Source organism: Pezoporus wallicus, unplaced genomic scaffold (assembly GCF_028554395.1).
Source record: "Pezoporus wallicus isolate ANWC-B61680 ecotype Strahan unplaced genomic scaffold, APGP_CSIRO_Pwel_v1 scaffold_3294, whole genome shotgun sequence".
Taxonomy (NCBI): Eukaryota; Metazoa; Chordata; class Aves; order Psittaciformes; family Psittacidae; genus Pezoporus; species Pezoporus wallicus.
The window spans coordinates 2,815,273-2,835,113 of record NW_026635478.1 but is presented as its reverse complement, the minus strand read 5'-3'; the positions used below and the strand labels follow the sequence as shown (position 1 = coordinate 2,835,113).

Sequence of the window (19,841 nt, the reverse complement as noted above, 5' to 3'; positions counted from 1 at the left end):
TAAAAGAACAACAAAACAAACAAACAGAAAAACAAAGAGTGTATTTTTAACTAAACACCATTAGCTGAAGTATTTTAACAACTTGGACCCAAAAAATGGTGTCATCCATCACTTCATTGACAAATTTACGTTTCGGAGCATTGAAAGGAAGTACGTTTCAAATTAGATTGGTAATGAAACGGATTTGGTTGCTGTTGCTTCATATAATCACAGAATTACCAGATTGGAAGGGACTTTGAAGATCATCTGGTCCAACCTTCCTAGGCAAAGCCTGACCTATTTGGTGTTGAAGTTCACCAGAATTAGAAATAGAGAGCCTTGCGGCATCATCTAATTTATATATTACAGGAGGGGAAAAACTGGCATTTTGTTTGGTAATGTATTTATTTGATAAGTGATACAGACATGGTAGAGACAAAATTATTTTCCAGGAAAGACCACTTTCAGCTAGGAAAATTGGCATACAGTATACCTCGAAGATGAATAGCCAGAGTAAAATTGTTACATTATCTGTAGTATTTTCCTATAGTTTCTAACATAGAAAAATTTTATTATTTTTCCCTCATTTTAGGTTAGTGGATTAAATGATGATTTTACTTAAATAGGGTTGACATGGAGACCTGTATTACCCTTATATTTCTGTTAAAATATATCTGTTAGCTCTTGATTTGCAGTGTTGTCTTTTCTGCATTAAGCTGGAGTTCTGTTGATAATCTCAGGAACACACCACCCACACACTGAAGCAGCTACTGCAAAGTGCAATATGTATTGTGCCAAGAAAGAGTCAGCAGGTGATGATTATACCCTGCTGACCAGTGATGGCGAATAAGTATATTGAAAAAAAATGTGGCAAATTTTAGTGTTTTGCTACATTTTCTGATGGTGTTGACGCTGAGCTTTTTGTTCTTGCTAATAGTATGTAGCTTCTTAATTTCCATTGTAAATTTCCAGTTGCCAGATGTCTTGTGGCAAATGAATTTTTACTTCACTAGTTGTACCATCTAGACACTGCTACACAGGTATGTAATGTAATGAGATGTTTTAATCTTTTTATCCTTGGGTGTTTTCAGAATTGACTGGACAAGGCTCAGAGAAACCTGGTAGTTAATATAGTTCTGCTATGACTGAAAGCTTGGATAAGATGACTTCTAGAGATCTCTTTCATATAAACATCTTCGTTCTATAGTTCTCTATAAAATTTTAGATATGTGAACTCAGAACAGCTAATTTCTTTAAAAGTTTAGGACTGACTCCATTTTCATCAGTTTGTAAATCAGTTTGCAAAAGTATGGTTGTCCCTGCCTAGTGCTGTGTAAATCTGGCTGCCACTGGTCTGTGTTATCTCTTGGTGTGATTAGGAAACAACAGCATTAAGTGGGATGAAACAGAGAAAGAAGAGAGGTGTCAAACAATACTGGAATTATTGATATATGTCAGAAATCATAGGAAGCGTTGATAGCCATGCTGACTTCCATGATGGGCTTTACTACTATTAAAGGTATTCACATTCATGTAGAAATTAATTTTGAGTTGCACACTGTCACATTCCTAAATGAAATAGGAAATATGATCTTAAATAATATGTTACATTTTACTGCTTTATCATTTGCAGTTAAGTGGTAACCAGAAGACGCACTTTCAGGAAATGCTTTTGATTTCAGTACTGCCTGACGAATCATGGGAAAACGGAAAAAAAAAAAAAATCAAGTTAAATTGCATAGTAAACGGATGGCAACAATGCATAGCAAATAATTTTATACAAGAAAAATGTTCAAGTTTGTATTAAAAATTCAATGTTTGAACTTCAGCTGCTTCAAAACAGAAAAATTAAAGCATTATGTGGAAACTTGAACACATGTAGAGGTTCCTGGTTAGTCTGAAAAATTGGGTTTACTCTTCAGTACTTCATTTTGTGGGGAGAAGGTCATCATAGATAATTTGTGTTTTTTGTTTCAGTGGTAGTAACAGAAGGAAAAGAGTTGATGGCCCAAAAAGCTGGTATTCGTGGTATCTGAATGCAGGAGATCAGTTGTGTGGTGATATCTGGGTGCTGTGATTACTGCGTAGGTTTACTATATGGATTAGCCATTAAGTCATGGGGTTGTGTAAGTCTGAAGTTCTGTGAAGGGCTGTTTAAAGGCATTTGACATGTTGGGACATTTCTAAGCCTAGCAACTTTTTGTCTGGTTGTGGTGGGTTGTATTGTGGCATTTTGCTATTTTTTTGCTTGTTTGTGGTTTTGTTTGTTTGTTTGCTTTGGGTTTTGTTTGTTTTTTTCAGGTTTGTCTGGTTTTTTTCATAGTGGTACAAATGAAATGTATTTGAGAACCATGACAAACTAACAGTGGAAACTCTGAAGTTTCTCTACCAACTGAGAAGCTGGTAACTTGACAGAATGTACTTCATTTCTGAAGAAATGACCTGGCTGCTAACTGGGCATTTAAAACAGAGCAACTCTGTATTCTGCAACTGTGAATCCTCTCTTGCTGTACAAAAGAAATTGCATGCCTTGGGTCTGACTGCTGTATTTTACTGAAAACTTTTATTACCGGTACTCATTACACTGAGTCCGAGAATGAGATAAACCCTGATTCAACAAATTACTTAAGCCTACTTAAACACAGGCATTAATGTGCTTAATTCTGGTTTTGCTACCCTACATACAGAACTTTATCAGGAAACACTTATTTGTTAACAAAAATACAAACCCAGCCTAAGGCTAAGACTTTCTTAAAATCTGAAACTGATTGTTATGATTTTTCCAGTATTAATAGTTCAAAATGAAGATGAACTCATGAATTGGAGGTTAAATAAAATGAAATAAGTTAAGGAGAGTCCATATTGGAGATATCAAGGGAAAATATGTAAGACAACATTGTTGCATGTTTTCATAGTAAGGCATTTTGGATTTGTTTGTTGATAGGAAAATGTCATCTGCCAATTCTAGTCAAATACGCCTTTTTACTTTCAGGTCTCTCGGAAAGGCGGTTCAACTCGGAAATGAGGAATGTCGTGGTTTATGTTTTTCTACCTAGAATAGTATTAATCATATGTATTGCTGTCGAATGCAAATGCTCCATTCACTTTCCAGAAGCAATAAGCAGTCCTGAACCATAAAATCTTGCTACAATAAGTAGAAATAACAGTAATACTACTAATAACATAGGGAATAGAGGTAGGTAGCTTTTTAAAAAACATGTTATAAATGTCTCTCCCTATAACCAGACCAGTCCACCAGGCATTTTTCAGACTTTTTTAACATAAAGGGTATATGTGTAAAGACATTAAGGTAGATTAATAAATTGACAGTATTAAGTTGACTGTATTATTTTTGAAGGTGCTATAATTGTATATCTTTCTAATTTCTGATTCACAATATTTTATACTGTAAAAAGAAGAGAAAATCTTCAGGCAATGTTAAGTCACATTTAATTCTCTTAATTTTGAATTTAGCAAAATTGAGTCCGTAGGTCTCAGACAGAATTTTAGCCTACCTAATTGTCTAAGTACTTGCAAACCACTAGCTTCATCAGCCTTTATGTTTATCAGATACTCAAGTTCTATATACACATAAAGCTTTTTGAGTAAACTGTTGTAATCTGTTTTTGTATGGGCAGGTGCCTAAATTCTGTCTCATTCAAATTGGTTTTGCATAGTTACTGGTTTTGCATTATGATGAATAAATATTGACAGCAGAAAGTTCATTCAGAAACCCATCTGTGTGCTTGTGCTCCCTGTGTCAATGAGAAAGTGAGGACAGCTCTGAAGATATTCAATTGACTGCTCTTCTATGTTGAACAGGAAGGCACTGGAAGACAGCCAGTGTCAAGATCTGAAGTAGAGGGATGTGTTTGACTACATCTAGCTTTTGAGCTGAACTTTTGTGAATTAAACACCAGGGCACTTACAGGGGATACACAGCTGACGAAGCAGGCGGCCTTCCTTCACTCCTTTCTGCCCACTTCCAAAATGGACAGATTAAGTCTGTCTGGTTTTGTTTCGTTTGAATGTAATAGTGTTTTATTGTGAAGCACATGAACAAATTTTGGAGTTGCCTGTTAAGTATAGCTATCTTAACAGCTTTGTCCTAAGGACACTTATTTATTATCAGGACTATATGACCAAAGAAGAACTGCAGAAACTCCACATTTTGGATTGTAAGTGGCTAGAATCTCATTTTCGATCCAGAAAGAACTACAGCCAAGTGTTTCCTGTTGTCTAGCTTTAGGTGGTTCCATGACATACAGGATTTATGAGTAGATTTCTTTTACTGACGAACTCTGTTTCCTCATTGTGAAATTATGAAAGGACCTTGATTTTGCAAATTATTTGAAAGTACGCTTAAGCATTTACATTGCCTTTTTGAAGTTGAGTTACTAATTTGTTGAAATATAAGAAATTAGTTCAATCAGAACCTAGAGCAATAGAATCAGTAAGCAAAGAGTTTTGTGTACTTTTTACCATCTTTGTGTGAAACACTAACATAGTAGTTTGTTTGCGTATGAAGGAAGGTCACAAAGCGTGAGGAGAGAATATCTGTAGTAAAACTGTTACGTACAGCTAGTGTGACTGCAAATATGGGGCAAGATTCCTGAATTCTGACCAAATAGACATATAATTCTGTGATAGCTCTTCTGGAACCGGAATCTTGCAGTGAAACTTATGGGAAATTTTCTAAGTTCAGATTTCATTGAAAATGTAACATTGGTTCTCTTATAATCCTTAGTCATGTCATTTCATATAATCTTCACATTCTCAGTTTCCATTATGCAATAACTCAGGCTGAGTAGATTAACATACCATAGAAGTAGATTATTTTACCACAGAAATCATTATAGTAACAATTGAGGCAGTAGAGCTTTGACATAAACCAGTAGGGTTTCTTATTTAAAGAGCCATAAGGAAGCAGCATGTGTATTAGCTGAATATTTTTCCTTCAGTGAATTAGGTAATTCCTGGTGCATTATTTGTATATTTTACTCTTTGCTGATTGAACATGGCCAAATTAGTCCTCATAAAACTGCTGAGTTTTGCAGTGTGATAAGGTAGCACTGGATGATGGAACTTTTTGTATTCATAAAGCTAAATATCCATGTTATGAATGTTAGTTGGTTTTCGCACATTTTTGATCAGGAAACAGCAGAGTTCATAGGGTCCCCTTCACAGCTATGGTTCTCAACTATGGTTTGAAATAGGAAATTACTAGGTTCTTTATGAATACAGAAGGTATGGACAACGTTGTATTAATGCTGGCCAACAGTTATTGTGCATATTTCTCCTGTTATAATGGAATAATTTATTTTACAGTTTTTTAAATACTGATTCTAATTTACAGGATGAATTTGCTTTTCCTCTGATTGTATCTTACTGTTAGATTCAGTTTTCACGCTTCTGAAATACCGTGCTTACTGTAGATAAAGGGTATTTGGTCTTATTTAATTAGGAAGTACTAAACTTTTACAAAATTTGCATGCATCCTGAGACCTTTTAAAGAGAATTTTGAAATGTGGTTCTTCTGTTGATTTTGTATCTCATTTTCTGTTCAGTTGTGTACCAGATAAAGAAGATTCACAAAAAAGTTTTTCATTTTTGATAATATGACTCTTAATAACTTTAATTTTTGGAATATTTTCTTGTTTTTTCTTTTTCGATGTGGAAGCATGTGTGGGAGGGAGTGCTTTTACAAGAGTCTTGGCTTACACTGTTGTGATAGTAACTTTTTATATGTATACATATGCTATTTATTTTATATATTTATATTACGTACATAGTTAAATTTTTATTTCTTCAGTATCAACTAGGAAACTTTTAAACATGGGAGATTCTGTTTCACAAAATAGCAAATATCTATTTGTAGCTTCTGTTAAAGCCATTGTATATAGCATCAAGTAATTGGTTTCTATTGTGCAAATTCATGAAAGTACATGACTTCAGAACAAGAGCATGGTCAGATACAGAGTATTTTCTAAAATGCACATATTATTTACAGTAGGTAATGAATTGACATGCCAGTGGTAAAGCTTTCTTTTCAATGAAAATGTCTTCCATAATGTCTCATTTAGTGATATTGTCTGCCTCCGATCAAGTCAGTTTACAGTTACAGGTTTTTTTTCTGTTTTATATTAATAGTGAAAACTGCTGTTAACATAAATGACATGTTTTGGTTCCACATTGACTTAGGTGTATTTGATTCTTCTCTCCCATCCACAGCAATCAATATATTTTTCATTTACTGACACAGTAATTGATAAGTATGAAGCTATAAAATTTCAGTGTATCTGCTTAATATAACATGTTGTTTGTTTTTATTTTTTATGGTTTGTTTTTGCTTTCTGCATTTGCTGTCTAGTAAATACTGACTCCACTTAAGGTTTTATCAATATCTATATTTTGTATGGTTTTAGCTCGTATGAGCTCGTATTTTACTTTGTGTTCTCTGCTTCTGTTAGAAAACCAAAGATTGGTTGGTTTTACTAGAGTAGGAGACAAAACTTGTTTAAGAGCTGGACCAAACCTGTGGGTGTTTCAGCTGGGGAGAAGAATGGATGGTTCACTACCTTGTGGTCCAAAGGCAGAACTATAAGTCCTCATTCACTTTTTCTGTGCATATTTCCCACTAGCTTTCAGCCACATTCGAAAGGGTCAACCCAAAGTGTAAGATATTTTTTAATTGGCTTAGGGGAAAGTGGTTTAATGGTGACCTAAAAATTTTTTTTTGTGATGCTCAAAATGAATCTGTCAGCTGTTAGCCACGTACTACTCAGATCCCTGTAAGTCAGATCTACCACTCTTTCTGTAAAACTGTTGTGAACCTTTTCTTACAAATGAGAGATGGACTTTTTTTTTTCTCTTCCTTCTTTCCTTTTTCTAGTGAAGAGGTCTGATTATGCAACAAACTGGTACTGTGTAAAATGGCCCTTCATAACCACCTTCAAATCTTTGTGATATTACTAAATGAAGTCCAGAGCCTGACAAAGTACATGTGCATTTATCAGTCTCTGTGAAAGTGGAAAGCCATTTCTTTCTTCTGATACCAGGCATGCCTTCCTCATGTTTTGAACTTTGAAGTTGGCATCCTTGAAACCATGACACTCTTCTGAGCCTCTTCATTCACCTTCTGAGACATCTTCTGGTCCAAACTTATCATTTTCCAATGAGTTATCTCTTACTTAGAAGATATTGTATGAAAATAAACGTTTGCATGGGCCCTCCTTCATATATGAGATTATTGGGGATTTTCCAGATTCTGTAATAAATCATGAATCTTATTATCTTTTCTGTGACAAATTACGTATTCAACTGTTTCTAGCTGTCATAACAATGAACATTTATCATAGTTTGACTCATGAAAAATTATTCTAATTACATGATGCTATAAAAATTATACTTTGGTTAAGTAAGTAATAGATTAAAATGTTATTACTAGCTGAAAAGTCATAGTAATATTCCTGATTTCTTTCAGTGGGGAGGCAGTCATCTAATTGTGTTTTGGGATTATGATGACATAGGAAATACTTTCAATTGATGACTACATTATTGTGACAAATTCACACAGTACCCATCAGGTTCAGGCACTCTTCCCTCCACCTTGCTGCATGTCAAAAATCTGTTCTAATTATCTTTGGTCACTGGTCAGGACTCCTTTCTTGCTTGAATTCTTGATTCCTCTCAGCAACCTTTGGTTATTTATCATTAATATTTCAGTGTAAAGTGTCCCAATCCTACAGTGTTATACATCAGTCTGTTTGCAAACATGAAGTATGTTTGATGCAAACACATTCAGACTAGATAGAAGGAAAAAAATTTTTACAATGAGGGTAGTGAAAAACTGGAACATGTTGCTCAAAGAGTTGGTAGATGCCCCTTACTTGGAAACATTTGAGGTCAGGTTAGACAGGGCTCTGAGCAGCCTCATCTAGTTGAAGATGTCTCCCCTTGTTACAGGGGGTTTGGGCTGTATGATCTTTAAAGATGCCTTCCAACACAAACTATTTTTTTAATTCTGTAATTCTATGATGTAAATGGGATAAATGGGTTTATGGAGTGTTTGGGATCAATAACTCCCCAAAGTTTTATTAACAGAAGTATCGTAATACTCTTCTAAAGAAAAATTAAGCAGAATTTATCACACCATAAATAAAGAAGAGCTACTTGAGTTCATGCTGGTCTTCTGGCATGCAGCAAGTCAGGGGAGAATATATGATACCCTGATGGATCTTAAGGGATATGCCAGAATTTAATAGCAGTTCTTCAATCTGTATTCTGTATAAATGAAAAAGATATTTTCTAATGATGGCAAATACATTGCATTCTTCCTTTCCACATTTATGAGACTGTTTCTCCTTTAAAGTTTATTATTCGGAAGAAAACCCCTGGGTATTTTACTTCCACTTCTTGTTCATACATGTTTTCACATAATAGGTAATTATAGCCATAAAGTTTTCTTTAAAAATCTGAATTATCTGGATATATAAGACCACTGAAATACCCACTAATAATTCTTTTTCTAAGCAAGTGTCCTTAACTTCTGTCTTAAAGTATAAATATGCATAGTGGCATTCTTGTTCCCCATAGTTTCTAAAAAAATGTCTTAAGGCTAAAATAACTATTTCTTCTAAACTTTGTGATCCTTATTAGGTATCTTACACAAATTGTAAGGATAGTTAGTGTTAATTATGAAGAAGTCATTTATCAAAAGAGACTCAATCAAAACCAGATCTAGTAAATTTTCAAATAACAGGATACAGTATGGCTTTTAACTGTGAGTATCCTAGACTACAGGAGGTCAACTGTTCATAAATTTAGAATTTATAAGTTATATAAATTAATAATTGCCCGGTGGGACATGACATAACTGCATGAATTTTCACTGTGAGGAATGTGGTGTAACAGTACGTTATGCTTGACTCTGATGTGTTGTCCCATGTTCCAGGGAAGTAACGAAACTTCAGCTGATCAGATTTCTGTAGGAAGGGAGCTGGACAGTATGAAAATTTTTCAGTGAAATACAGTTTCTATCTTGTCAGAATGTCAGTTCTGATTAGATGCCCACTGAGGTTCTATCATTTTATTCTTTGGTCATACAAATACAGATTTGTATATATTGCTTATATCTTAGTCTTTGACCATACCTCATTCAGACTGATCCTTACAAGAAATGCAAGAAGGCAAAAGCAAGCTTAACTGGAAGCTTAGCAGAAACATGGAAAAAAGGCCTAACTCAACATCATGTAGTTTTTGAAGATTTACTGATGTTATGGAATATTGTTCCACACTTTTATATAACCATTTACAATTGACATATAGGTATATTAAAGCAAATTCATTCCCACTGACCAACAGTCACAATCTTCTCCTCCCCTCCATTCTCTTGTCTAGTCCTGTTTAATTCTCAGATTACACATAAGTATTATACCATCAAGCATATTCTCAGAGGACCCAGCTGGCTGGAGATTTCTGAGTAAGGGCCATAATGTGTCCCTGGCATGTGCTCTGCAAATTCAATTTCACATTGCTGTTTCTTTCTACAAGGCAAAAATCTAATTTATATTTTATCAGTATGGACAGCTGTTCTCTAATGCTTTCCCAGTGACGCACCCACTCTTGGTCTTTTTCTGTCACTTTTATTGTGTATGCATTTTTATCCTTTCCACAAAAATGCTTAAATACTTGTTTTAATGTCCTGGCAGCCCAGCACATTACTTTTATGAAGTTCAATTTTAAATAAGAACAAACTCTGACTTGACAGTCATGGTCAGTTACATGTGTCATCTTCAAGTTTTTGGACATAATTTACAGAAATTGAATAATCTCTAATAAAAAAAAAAAACACATTTTCATTTCAGGGCCAAAGGTTATTCAACTATAATGGAATAGTATTTCTTTAGAATGTTTTATTATGCAGATGAAAATATCTAGGACATGTAGGATTACTGTAGAATTACTTTTTATTGAAGTGGGTGAGGTGAAACAACAGAATTGTTATTGAGAAGAGTGCTGAAGACCTTTTAATCTGAGAAAAAAACAGAATCACATTGCTTAATGCCACATATTCTAAGACAGTTTTAAGTTACCTACTAACATCTAACTTGAATTATTCTAGAGCTTAAAGTATTCTACAGTATGCTCAGTTCTTGCAAAATGGAGAACATACTGCAGCAACCTGAATACTTTACATTGCTTTTCTCCAGCAATGAGAAGTTTGTCTTTTTGCTACATATACACTTTTAATTAAGCCTTATTGTCTTCACTGGTAGAATTCCAGACTTTTTAATGTATTAACAATTCTTCTTGTCTCTAACTTAAGTTCTGCTTGGCATACTGTTTTCATATTTGCTTTATTAGTGAGAGATTGATGAAGAATTTACCAGTCAGTAATTTACATTCTAACCATTTTCTCAGTAACCCCATCATTTTTATTTTTTCTTCCCTGACATTTAGATTCTTATAATGTTAATTTAAGAATCATAGAATCACAGAATGCTTTGGATGGGAACAGACCTTAAGATCACCTAATTCCACGCCCCCTACATGGGCAGGGATACCTCCCACTAGACCAGGTTGCTGAAAGCCCCATCCAGCCTGGCCTTCAACAGTTTCAGGGATGGGGTATCTGCTTGTAATGTTTAATAACATTCAGAAAATCAAATTGAATGTTAAGAGCAATTAGGAAAGGAGTGCAAAAGCGGGAACATCATTATGTCAGTATGTATACTTGATGAGCCCTCACCTTGAACGCTACATGAAAATCAGATCCCTGTCAGATCACTGAAGGCTGAGGGTGAGGGCTGACAGGAATGGTCAAAAGACTTCAGATGCTATTTGCATGATTTAAAAAATAAATGGTTTTTGGTTTTGTGGGCTTTTTTGGGTTTGTTTGTTTGTTTTTGTTGTTTAGCTTGGGGCTTTTTTTTTAATGGGATATGAGCTTCAGGAATAATTTTTTTATTAACTTTATTTGAAGAATGAGATGGCTTAAGTTTAAAAAGTTGTATTTGGAGCTGCAGCAAGCCCACTTAGAAACTTTTCCAATTCCTGGTAAAGTTTTTAGAGTCCGTTAGCTGAAACTAGTTACTGCTAGTACGTAGCAGCAAAATTGCTAATGCAGAGACCTCATACCTTGACTAGAGATTAACCAGAAAAGGGTAAAAGAGGTAGGCACACAATCGCATTCCTCTTTTAGGCATATGTTTTGAACACTGACTACTGACCTTGTATTGTTTGCTTGCACATCCTCATTTTTCATTACAAATGCTTGTTTGTATTCTTTTTATTTTGTATTGGTTTTTCCCTGTTCACTATTTCTTGTATTCATTTGCAAGTACTTTATTCAGTGGTGGTTTAGCCTAGGATTAAAATTATTTTTCTACTGAACTCATCAAGTAGAATTTTGAAGGGGATATCCTGTTGCTGCCATCTCAAACCTATCCTTCAAATGGCCTTGTGTTATCACCAGATTATGAACTGTCATAAAAATCAGGTCACAATACAATGAGCACCGCAAAGGTCTGGTAGTGTAATAATTTGCTAATAGTATAAATAATTTACCTAAAAAATGAACTGTTACCTACAGCCATCTTTTTCCTTAGGTAATATCAATTCTTGTTGAAGAAATTGTTATTCCACATCCTGTTTTAGTCATCACGTTCTTAAGTCATTTTCTGAGTAGGACCATGACAATATCTAAATGTCAGGGTGCTTTCTGGTCCTTTGCCTTTTATTATATCATATTTGATTTGAGTGCAGTGTTTGACTTTCCCAGGCATCCATATGTCCAATGTAAGAAAGATGTAGAAATATGTCTCTGCCTATTCAACTGCTTTCTGCTGGGATTGAAAAAATATAGATCACACATCAAGAAACTCTCGTGAAACTGTATGGTATCTTCTTATTTGTGTTCTAAAGTAGAGAGAGTCTGCTTGATTGGGCAGTTTAGTGTACCAGAAAATCTTCCATCCAATTCTGTTTTTCCTTCCCTTAACATTTGCTAATGATGGGAATTCACTGTATGTATCACTGCGAAGGGACCTTGTGCCATTATTGCTGTTCAGTTCAAATATAGAGCAGTATTTCATCTTCATTCACAACCTGGGATTCTGCCATCAAAATGCAGATAGCATAACTTTAGCTTTTTTATGTGTAATATGACAAAGTAATGGCAGTGGTTAATGTAATTATCACTTTCATGAGATATAATTCAAATTCTGATTAAGAAAAATCCCCAAATTAGAACACAGCAAAGCAGGTATGGCAAGATCAGTTATGTTGGAGTTTTTGCTAAATACAAAGTTTGAAGAATATAGACATTTCTATAACTAAACAAGAATTATATTACACAAAAATTTAAAGAAACAAGAAATGTTATCTTCTAGCATGCAATTAATTCTTCTAGTCTGTTACAATTTATATTTCAGCAAAATGTTGTGTTTAATTTGTTGGATTTTAAACCCTGCTAGTCAGAGTTATCTAGCCTGGTTCTTTTCTTGTGTTGTCTGAGAAATATCTCTCTTACCTACTTAAATTTTTGCATTTCAGGAATCTTATTCAAAGAAGAGAGGTTATGCATTAGAAGCAATACCTTCTGTGCCTCTGGATGCAGTTCTCTCTGAAAATGACAGCAATCTCTGTGATTCAATAGACATAGCAGTGACCAAAAAACCTTGCTCCCTAGAAATAGCAAGAGTTCCTTCCTCAAGACCAGGTAAATCACCACATAATTTTTTACATAATCTTTGGTGTAAGCGTAATATTATGGAAGGTATACAATTATGTATAGAAAGTGTAGGTTTATGTACTTAAGAATACAGAACTCTGTTTACTTATCACAGCGTGATTATAGTCTTCCATTAGCTTCCATAAGAGCTTAATATCAGAATAAGGATTAATAGCAAAATGCTATCGAAAGGAAAACAAAGGAGAGAGTTAAATAATTTCCCAGATAAATACAAGGTTGCAAAAAACCAAATTAGAAATCGGCTTTCTTTAAGCCCAGCCTTTTTCAGTAATCTATTTACCAGCCCATTTCTGTTTTTAATGAAGTGCTTAGCAACAATATTACACAACTAATTCAAAATTTAAAGTACTCTATTTTCATGTTATATAAAAGAACATCTGCTCTGTTTTTGAAAATGACACAGTGAATGAGAATTGCTAGAAATATTAAATGACAGATTGGCAGACTGTTTGTTGTTATACAGGTTTGAACAGCAATGAGTTACAGTACTTAAAAACCAATATAATTACGCTGAGTCAGACAAATGGTATTATCTGTGTGGATGCTGTTTATATTCTCCAAAGTTATATGCTCTCTTCAATTTTCCTTATTTGAACTCTTCATTAGCCACCACCTGGTACAGGAATTTCAGAATATAATCATTTTGCTATAAGTAATTGGACTGAGAGTCTGACAAATGGCAGGTCTTGGCAGTGCAGACTACTTGGAATGGGCAATTGACTTTTTTACCTGTGCTATGTTGATTATGAATCATGATTTGGAAAATATACAAGCATGACAGATGATTGTTAACTAACAGTGTGTTACCAATCTAGTCTGTGTAAGGGGAAGTACCTTCTTGATTTTACAGCTAAACTAGTACTGGAAGAGTGCCAGAGCTATATCAGGCATAGTGTATAAGGGCTAGATATCAAGATACACCTTCAGAGTTAGAAAGGTGAGGTGGAGTGGATCATATTTCCCATCTCTCCATAAATTTTGGGCTAAAGAAGATTTGAGGGAACTTGCATTATGAACAGACCTAGAAGGTGGCACAAAATAAGATAGCATCTTTATTGCGTAGTTGCCCAGAATGGACCAAAATCTGACATGAACTTCAGCATGACTACTTGTATAGCTGAAGGTTTGCTTTGTTGGTGTTTTTTTGGCTCTGATAATCTAAAAAGTTGACACATTGTGTAGGAAAATATTGCAGGTTGCCGTTCAGTAACGGAAAAAAAAAATGCCAAATTATCCTTGTTTTTCAGACTTCCACTTGATTAATCGCCATAAGCACACTTACTACAATGGGATGACTGCCATACCCTTACTCTATTAGTTGGCTGAGGGAGTTCATTATCTGCCTCTATAGTAATGGGGCTCAACTACAAAGCTTTCCATTATAGTTAGTATTAAATAAACAAAAAAGAAAACTACACACAAGAAAACACAACAGGCTTTGGAACTGTGCTGCCTGCTGAACATTTTTCATAGGCTTAATAAGTTCGTTATGATCAGTATGAAGAACAGGTCTTGAAAAGGAAATTTTCAGACCATAATCTGGAAATATGTTTTGTGTATGGTTAAATATGACACATATCAGAGTTCCAGAGAATAGCCAAGGAAGCTGTAGGGCATTCATGAGAGCACCTATAACATTTATAAGATCTAACAAGGTAAGTTGACAGTACAAATGTATTGCAATTCTTCTTAGTTTTCCATATACCATTTTATTGGAAAGAACATTTTGCTGTATAGATAAGCAGATTCCAAAATGTGATTTTATTTTAAGCTATAAATGCAGTAGTTATCTAACTGGCCTGGCTTGTAAGCCGTATCTGTAATTATGTTGGCTGCTATCTTATGCTACAAATGGCCCAAATGAAATTAACCATGTCACTCACAAAGTACTTAACACTACGCATAATTGTATGTGAATGTCAGCCTGCCACTTCTGTTCGTACAAATTTATTGCTTGAATAAGTTATGTATAATTACAGAGATCATTCAATTAAAACAAATATCTGATTTGTATGCCTTTTCCCCAGAATTTCACTGTTTTATATCACTGAGACATGCTGACTTTGGTAATACTGTTTCAAATTGCTGTACTGTATCATGACTAGAGTTTATTTCAAAGCACAAGGTAGCACTTTGAACATAAAATTGCATCTGTCAGTCTCCTTTCCCTAGGTGATAGGACACTGATCAACAGTCCTCACTGTCTGGGGCATTACTATCTCTGGGCAGTAGAAGTGAGACTGACTGCGCTCAGTGATTGAAAATTCTCCTTTCCTGTACAGAGAGGAAAGGTCATTCTGACTGGCATTTCAAGCTGTAGAGCTGCATGTTGTAATTATTATCTGCCCTACCAGTAAACTCCTAACAGGTTGGAAGTAGTCACCTTGCCAATCATCATTCTCTGATCTACTCAGGGAAAAAACAGACTGCTCTGTAGTTCTCCATAATACTTTTAATGTCCTGAAACTTATTCTTGAACCGGTAGGGAACAGTAGAAGGTAAGTGCACGTACCAAGTGGTTAAGGGTTGTTAGATATAAAGGAGCAAAACTGAATAGAAAGGAAATAAAGTTTGTTACTTCCATTTCTGAAATTGTGTTGTATGAATACTATGTTTGCAAGAAATTAGGTTTATGTAGGAAGAACAGTTACACTATTGTTTTATCTCACCATTAAAACAGTTGCTTCTAAATAGGACTGATTTAAGAGTAAAAAAGACTGCAAACGTGTCTGAGTTCAAGTTAAGCCGTTTGTTGTTTCTGTGATAGATTGATGGGACAAGGTTGGCAGAATGCGTTAGCATCTCTGTCTCAGTTTCTTTGCTTTTAAACTAACAGTTACAACATGATAGGAATATTCTGAAATACTGCACTCTGATACAAATTTTTCTGCTAAGTTAAATGTACATTTGGATTTAAAATTTTATAAATCTATCTCATAAAATTAATTTCATAAATGAATTTATTAATCTTTCCAATCTTTTTGCTTCTTTAAACTAGACATTTCTACTAGTAAGTTTAACTTTTAGACTGCCTGTAATTTTAACTTTTTAGACTGCCCTTCTGTTAAAAATGAAATCACATGACATTTAACCTTGAAAAATAACCATAAAATTTTATTAGTTCATAAGGCATGCATTAGTATTGCCCTTTTTATCTTAAGGATGTAATTAAATTTTGTGAACTATAGCAATAAATCATCTCAAAAAATGTGTAAACGTTTAATAAATAGCTAAAGCTTAAAGCACTGTGTAATTCTAATGCTAAAGTAGGCATTGACAAGTATCTTCATGAAGTTAATGTGGCTTTAATCAGTTACCTAGTGTCTAGAATACTGGTACCAGAAGTTCATGTGTAGCACCATGCTGCATTTGGACCTGAGCTGTTGAAGACCCTTACACACTGAACTCGCATCCTTGGTAGCTTGGACGGTTTGTACCATACACCATACTTGCACCTCTGTCCTGGTTTTGTCAGGGATAGAGTTAATTTTCTTCCTAGTAGCTGGTAAAGTGCTGTATTTTGGATTTAGGATGACAATAGCATTGGTACCACATTTTTAGTTGTTGATAAGAAGTGTTTACACTAAATCAAGGACTTTTTGGCTTCTCACACCACTCCACCAGTGAGTAGGCTGGGGGAAGAAGAAGCACAAGAAGCTGGGAGGAGACTCAGCTGACCCCAACTGACAGGATGGCTGACCAAAACGATATTCCATACTGTATGGTGTCATGCTCAGTATGTAAACTGAGGGGAAAGCTGTCTGGGGCTGCTGCTCAGATCTGGCTGGATGTTGATTGGCAGGTGGTGAGCAATTGCATTGTGCATCACTTGCTTTGTATTTCTAACTATTTTATCATTATTATTACTATTTATTTTTTCCTTCCTTTTCTGTCCTGTTAAACTGTCTTTATCTCAACCCATTATTTTACCTTTTTTTCCCCCACTTCCCTCCCCTATCCTATGGGGGTTCAGAAGGGGGAGATGAGCAAGAGGCATTGAACCCTGACAACCTCATAGAATCATAGAACCATAGAATAGTTAGGGTTGAAAAAGACCTTAAGATCATCCAGTTCCAACCCCCCTGCCATGGGCAGGGACACCTCACACTAAACCATGTCACCCAAGGCTCTGTCCAGCCTGGCCTTGAACACCGCCAGGGATGGAGCATTCACAACTTCCCTGGGCAGCCCATTCCAGTGCCTCACCACCCTTACAGTAAAGAATTTCCTCCTTATATCCAATCTAAACTTCCCTTGTTTAAGTTTGAGCCCATTACCCCTTGTCCTATCACTACAGTCTCTGATGAATAGCCCCTCCCCAGCATCCCTGTAGGCCCCCTTCAGATACTGGAAGGCTGCTATGATGTCTCCACGCAGCCTTCTCTTCTGCAGGCTGAACAACCCCAACTTTCTCAGCCTATCTTCATATGGGAGGTGCTCCAGTCCCCTGATCATCCTCGTGGCCCTCCTCTGGACTTGTTCCAACAGTTCCATGTCCTTTTTATGTTGAGGACACCAGAATTGCACACAATACTCCAAGGGAGGTCTCACGAGAGCAGGAGGGCAGGATGACCTCCTTCGACCTGCTGGTCACTCTCCTTTTGATGCAGCCCTCATAATGTCTTACACTTTATTTAACAGAAATATTGAATGAAATCTCAGCTACATTATGGAAGAAATGTTACTATATTTTTTGCATTGGAGTTAAGTGTGTGTCCTTACCCAACAGAGAGATTATATCTTTTTCAGTCTGCCTTTATAGTTTCTACTACAGAAACTCCCTAGGAGTCAAAACAGGTGGCATTTTATATGCTATGTTTTTAATACTAGTGAATAATGGCCAATACTACTTCAAATGTTTTTAGGCAAAATTATTATTAGGAATTAGAGAGGACTTTTCAAACTCTGTTACTCATGAATACTGGTGACAAAAAAAAAAAAAAAACAACAGCTAATCTTCTTTTGGAAAGTAGATCTGTCCATGCAGATTAAGAAAGGTTTTGATACAGCATCTCAGTAACAGGAAGAAACACTGCTGTCTATAAACTGCATGAAAATCATCTTGGGTAAAGGAGATGTAGTTCAAGGATTGTTTTTTCCAGTTATGTTAGTTTACTGTGGCTGCAGGTCAAGGAGACCTTAGTGAGCCATCTTCAACTCCAATAACAGTTCAGCTGTAGCAAACGCAGAGTTCGGTATGGGCTGCAAAATCCAACTGAGAAATAAGGTGAATACTTAAGTGCTTCACTTACACTGAGCTCTCAGCCAGAGCACAGTCAGCAGTTCCCAAGTCAGCAATTTTAAAGACAGCTCTGGTACAACTACTCTATCCAGTTACATCTAAGATATGGTTTCTGTCAAAGAATAAAAATGTTCTTAGATATCTGATGTGTTTGCACTAGCTAGTAGCAGTCAGGTACAAGGCAAGGAGTTAAAACATAAAGGAAGAGATACCTTAGCAGCTATTCTGGACATCTGCCCAGCTGAATGTATTCTGGAGAAATCTTGCTGTTGTCAGTCATGATGTTTTTGTTATTTAGAAAAATTACTTAATTCACACTTAAATGCCAGTAACTTGTAGGAGGGACTATGCAACATAATAAATATGTAATTAATGATGCGTTTTCCTTATAGTCTCATAATCACAGCAGGCAAACTAACAAAAAATGCTTGTCACTGCATTATTACAACATACCTATTCTCTCTAAGTTGGCCTGTCTACTGCAGCATTAGGGGTTTTATGCTTTCTCAGCCTGGTGTCCCTCTCCTGTCATTACAGTGAAAATTTACACGAAAATATGTAGCCAGTGTGTCAGCTCGCCTCTTCTTGTCTTCTTCTGTCTACTGCGTATACTGTCAGCAATCTCAGATATCTAGGAGATAGTACTTTAGGAACCTGAATTGAAAAATGGCTTATCTGTGATAACATGTTTGTCAAATTAAAGTACAGATCTACATATTTTCCAAAATCATTAAATGCTCGGCTTGGTAAATAAAGTGCTATTTGTCAGGTCATCAGTTTCTGATTACTTCACTAACAAAGCTTCACAGCACCTATCCTGAATATTTGAACATTTCAGTACTCCAATTTGAGACTAAGATAGCAAATGCATCTTTTCTTGTTTAATGAAGTTATACCTTTGCTTTTATGCAGTTATTTTCTAGCTATCAGCGAACCAGTGCAAAGTGGCCACAAGAAGGAACCATCATACTGCCAGATGTGCAGAATTGTCTGGATGAATGGAAATTCAAGAGGCCTTACTCACCTGTGCTTCGTAATTTTGAAACTCTAATTGATCTGAAGGATCATGCAATAACCTTTCTGAAGTCTATTCACCCAAATTGCTTCAAACAGGACTGCTAGAAGGGCTATATTTAATATAAGCACACTTTTAAACCAGAGGTAGCAGGACATAGTTCACTTTAACATGAACTACAGTCCAGCTCCTCAGGATTAAATACTTCTATGACCAAGAAAGATCATCTTAGCTGTGGAGAGTAAAGGAGGGAGGCTCTTATCAAGCAAACTAAATGCAATATATCACAGTTGGTCTAGAGTCATCTGAAAATAGCTACGGTCTATGAAATTTAGCCTAATTTGACATCAGTGTTTCTGCCATGAAAGCTTTTGGTATTGTAGTGCACATTCAAAATCATTACTACCGTCCCGCCCTGAGTACTGAATACGCTAAGTACTAAGTCTCAGGCCTGATGTGTCACTGAGCAATAAGGGCCAGCTGCTTCTTCAGGGATGGGGAGGCAGGAGTGAAGAGGACTACCATAGCTGACAGGGAGGGCCCTGTCTCACCACCCGTGAGGAGGGCAGACCTAGGGATTATAACCAGGTCAGCCGAGAGCCCAGATCATCCGGCAAGTTTGTACTGATGAGATAGATCTAAATTCAAGCTAGAAAATCAACATACAGGTCAGGACCAGGTCTGGTGATGGCCAGGAAGGTTCATGATGACAAGACCATGTCCATGGTCAAGCTGGGAAGTCATCTATCAGTTGGCATCTGGATCCATAGGGCACAGGCAAAAGTCACTCTTTCAGTATACCTCAGGCAGGAACTGAAGGCCCCAGGCTGAGCTGAAATGCAGTCTCCAGG

At 35.9% G+C, this 19,841-nt stretch overlaps 1 protein-coding gene across 11 annotated transcripts in view; it reads left to right on the top strand.

The window, feature by feature from the left end:
- Positions 1–19,841, top strand: part of ANKS1B (ankyrin repeat and sterile alpha motif domain containing 1B) — a 441,168-nt gene that overhangs the window by 109,704 nt on the left and 311,623 nt on the right. For all 11 annotated transcript variants that reach the window (XM_057425330.1, XM_057425361.1, XM_057425317.1 and 8 more), the window contains one exon: positions 12,535–12,700. In XM_057425330.1, the coding sequence (XP_057281313.1) occupies positions 12,535–12,700 (166 nt within the window). The remainder of the gene's footprint in view (positions 1–12,534; positions 12,701–19,841) is intronic.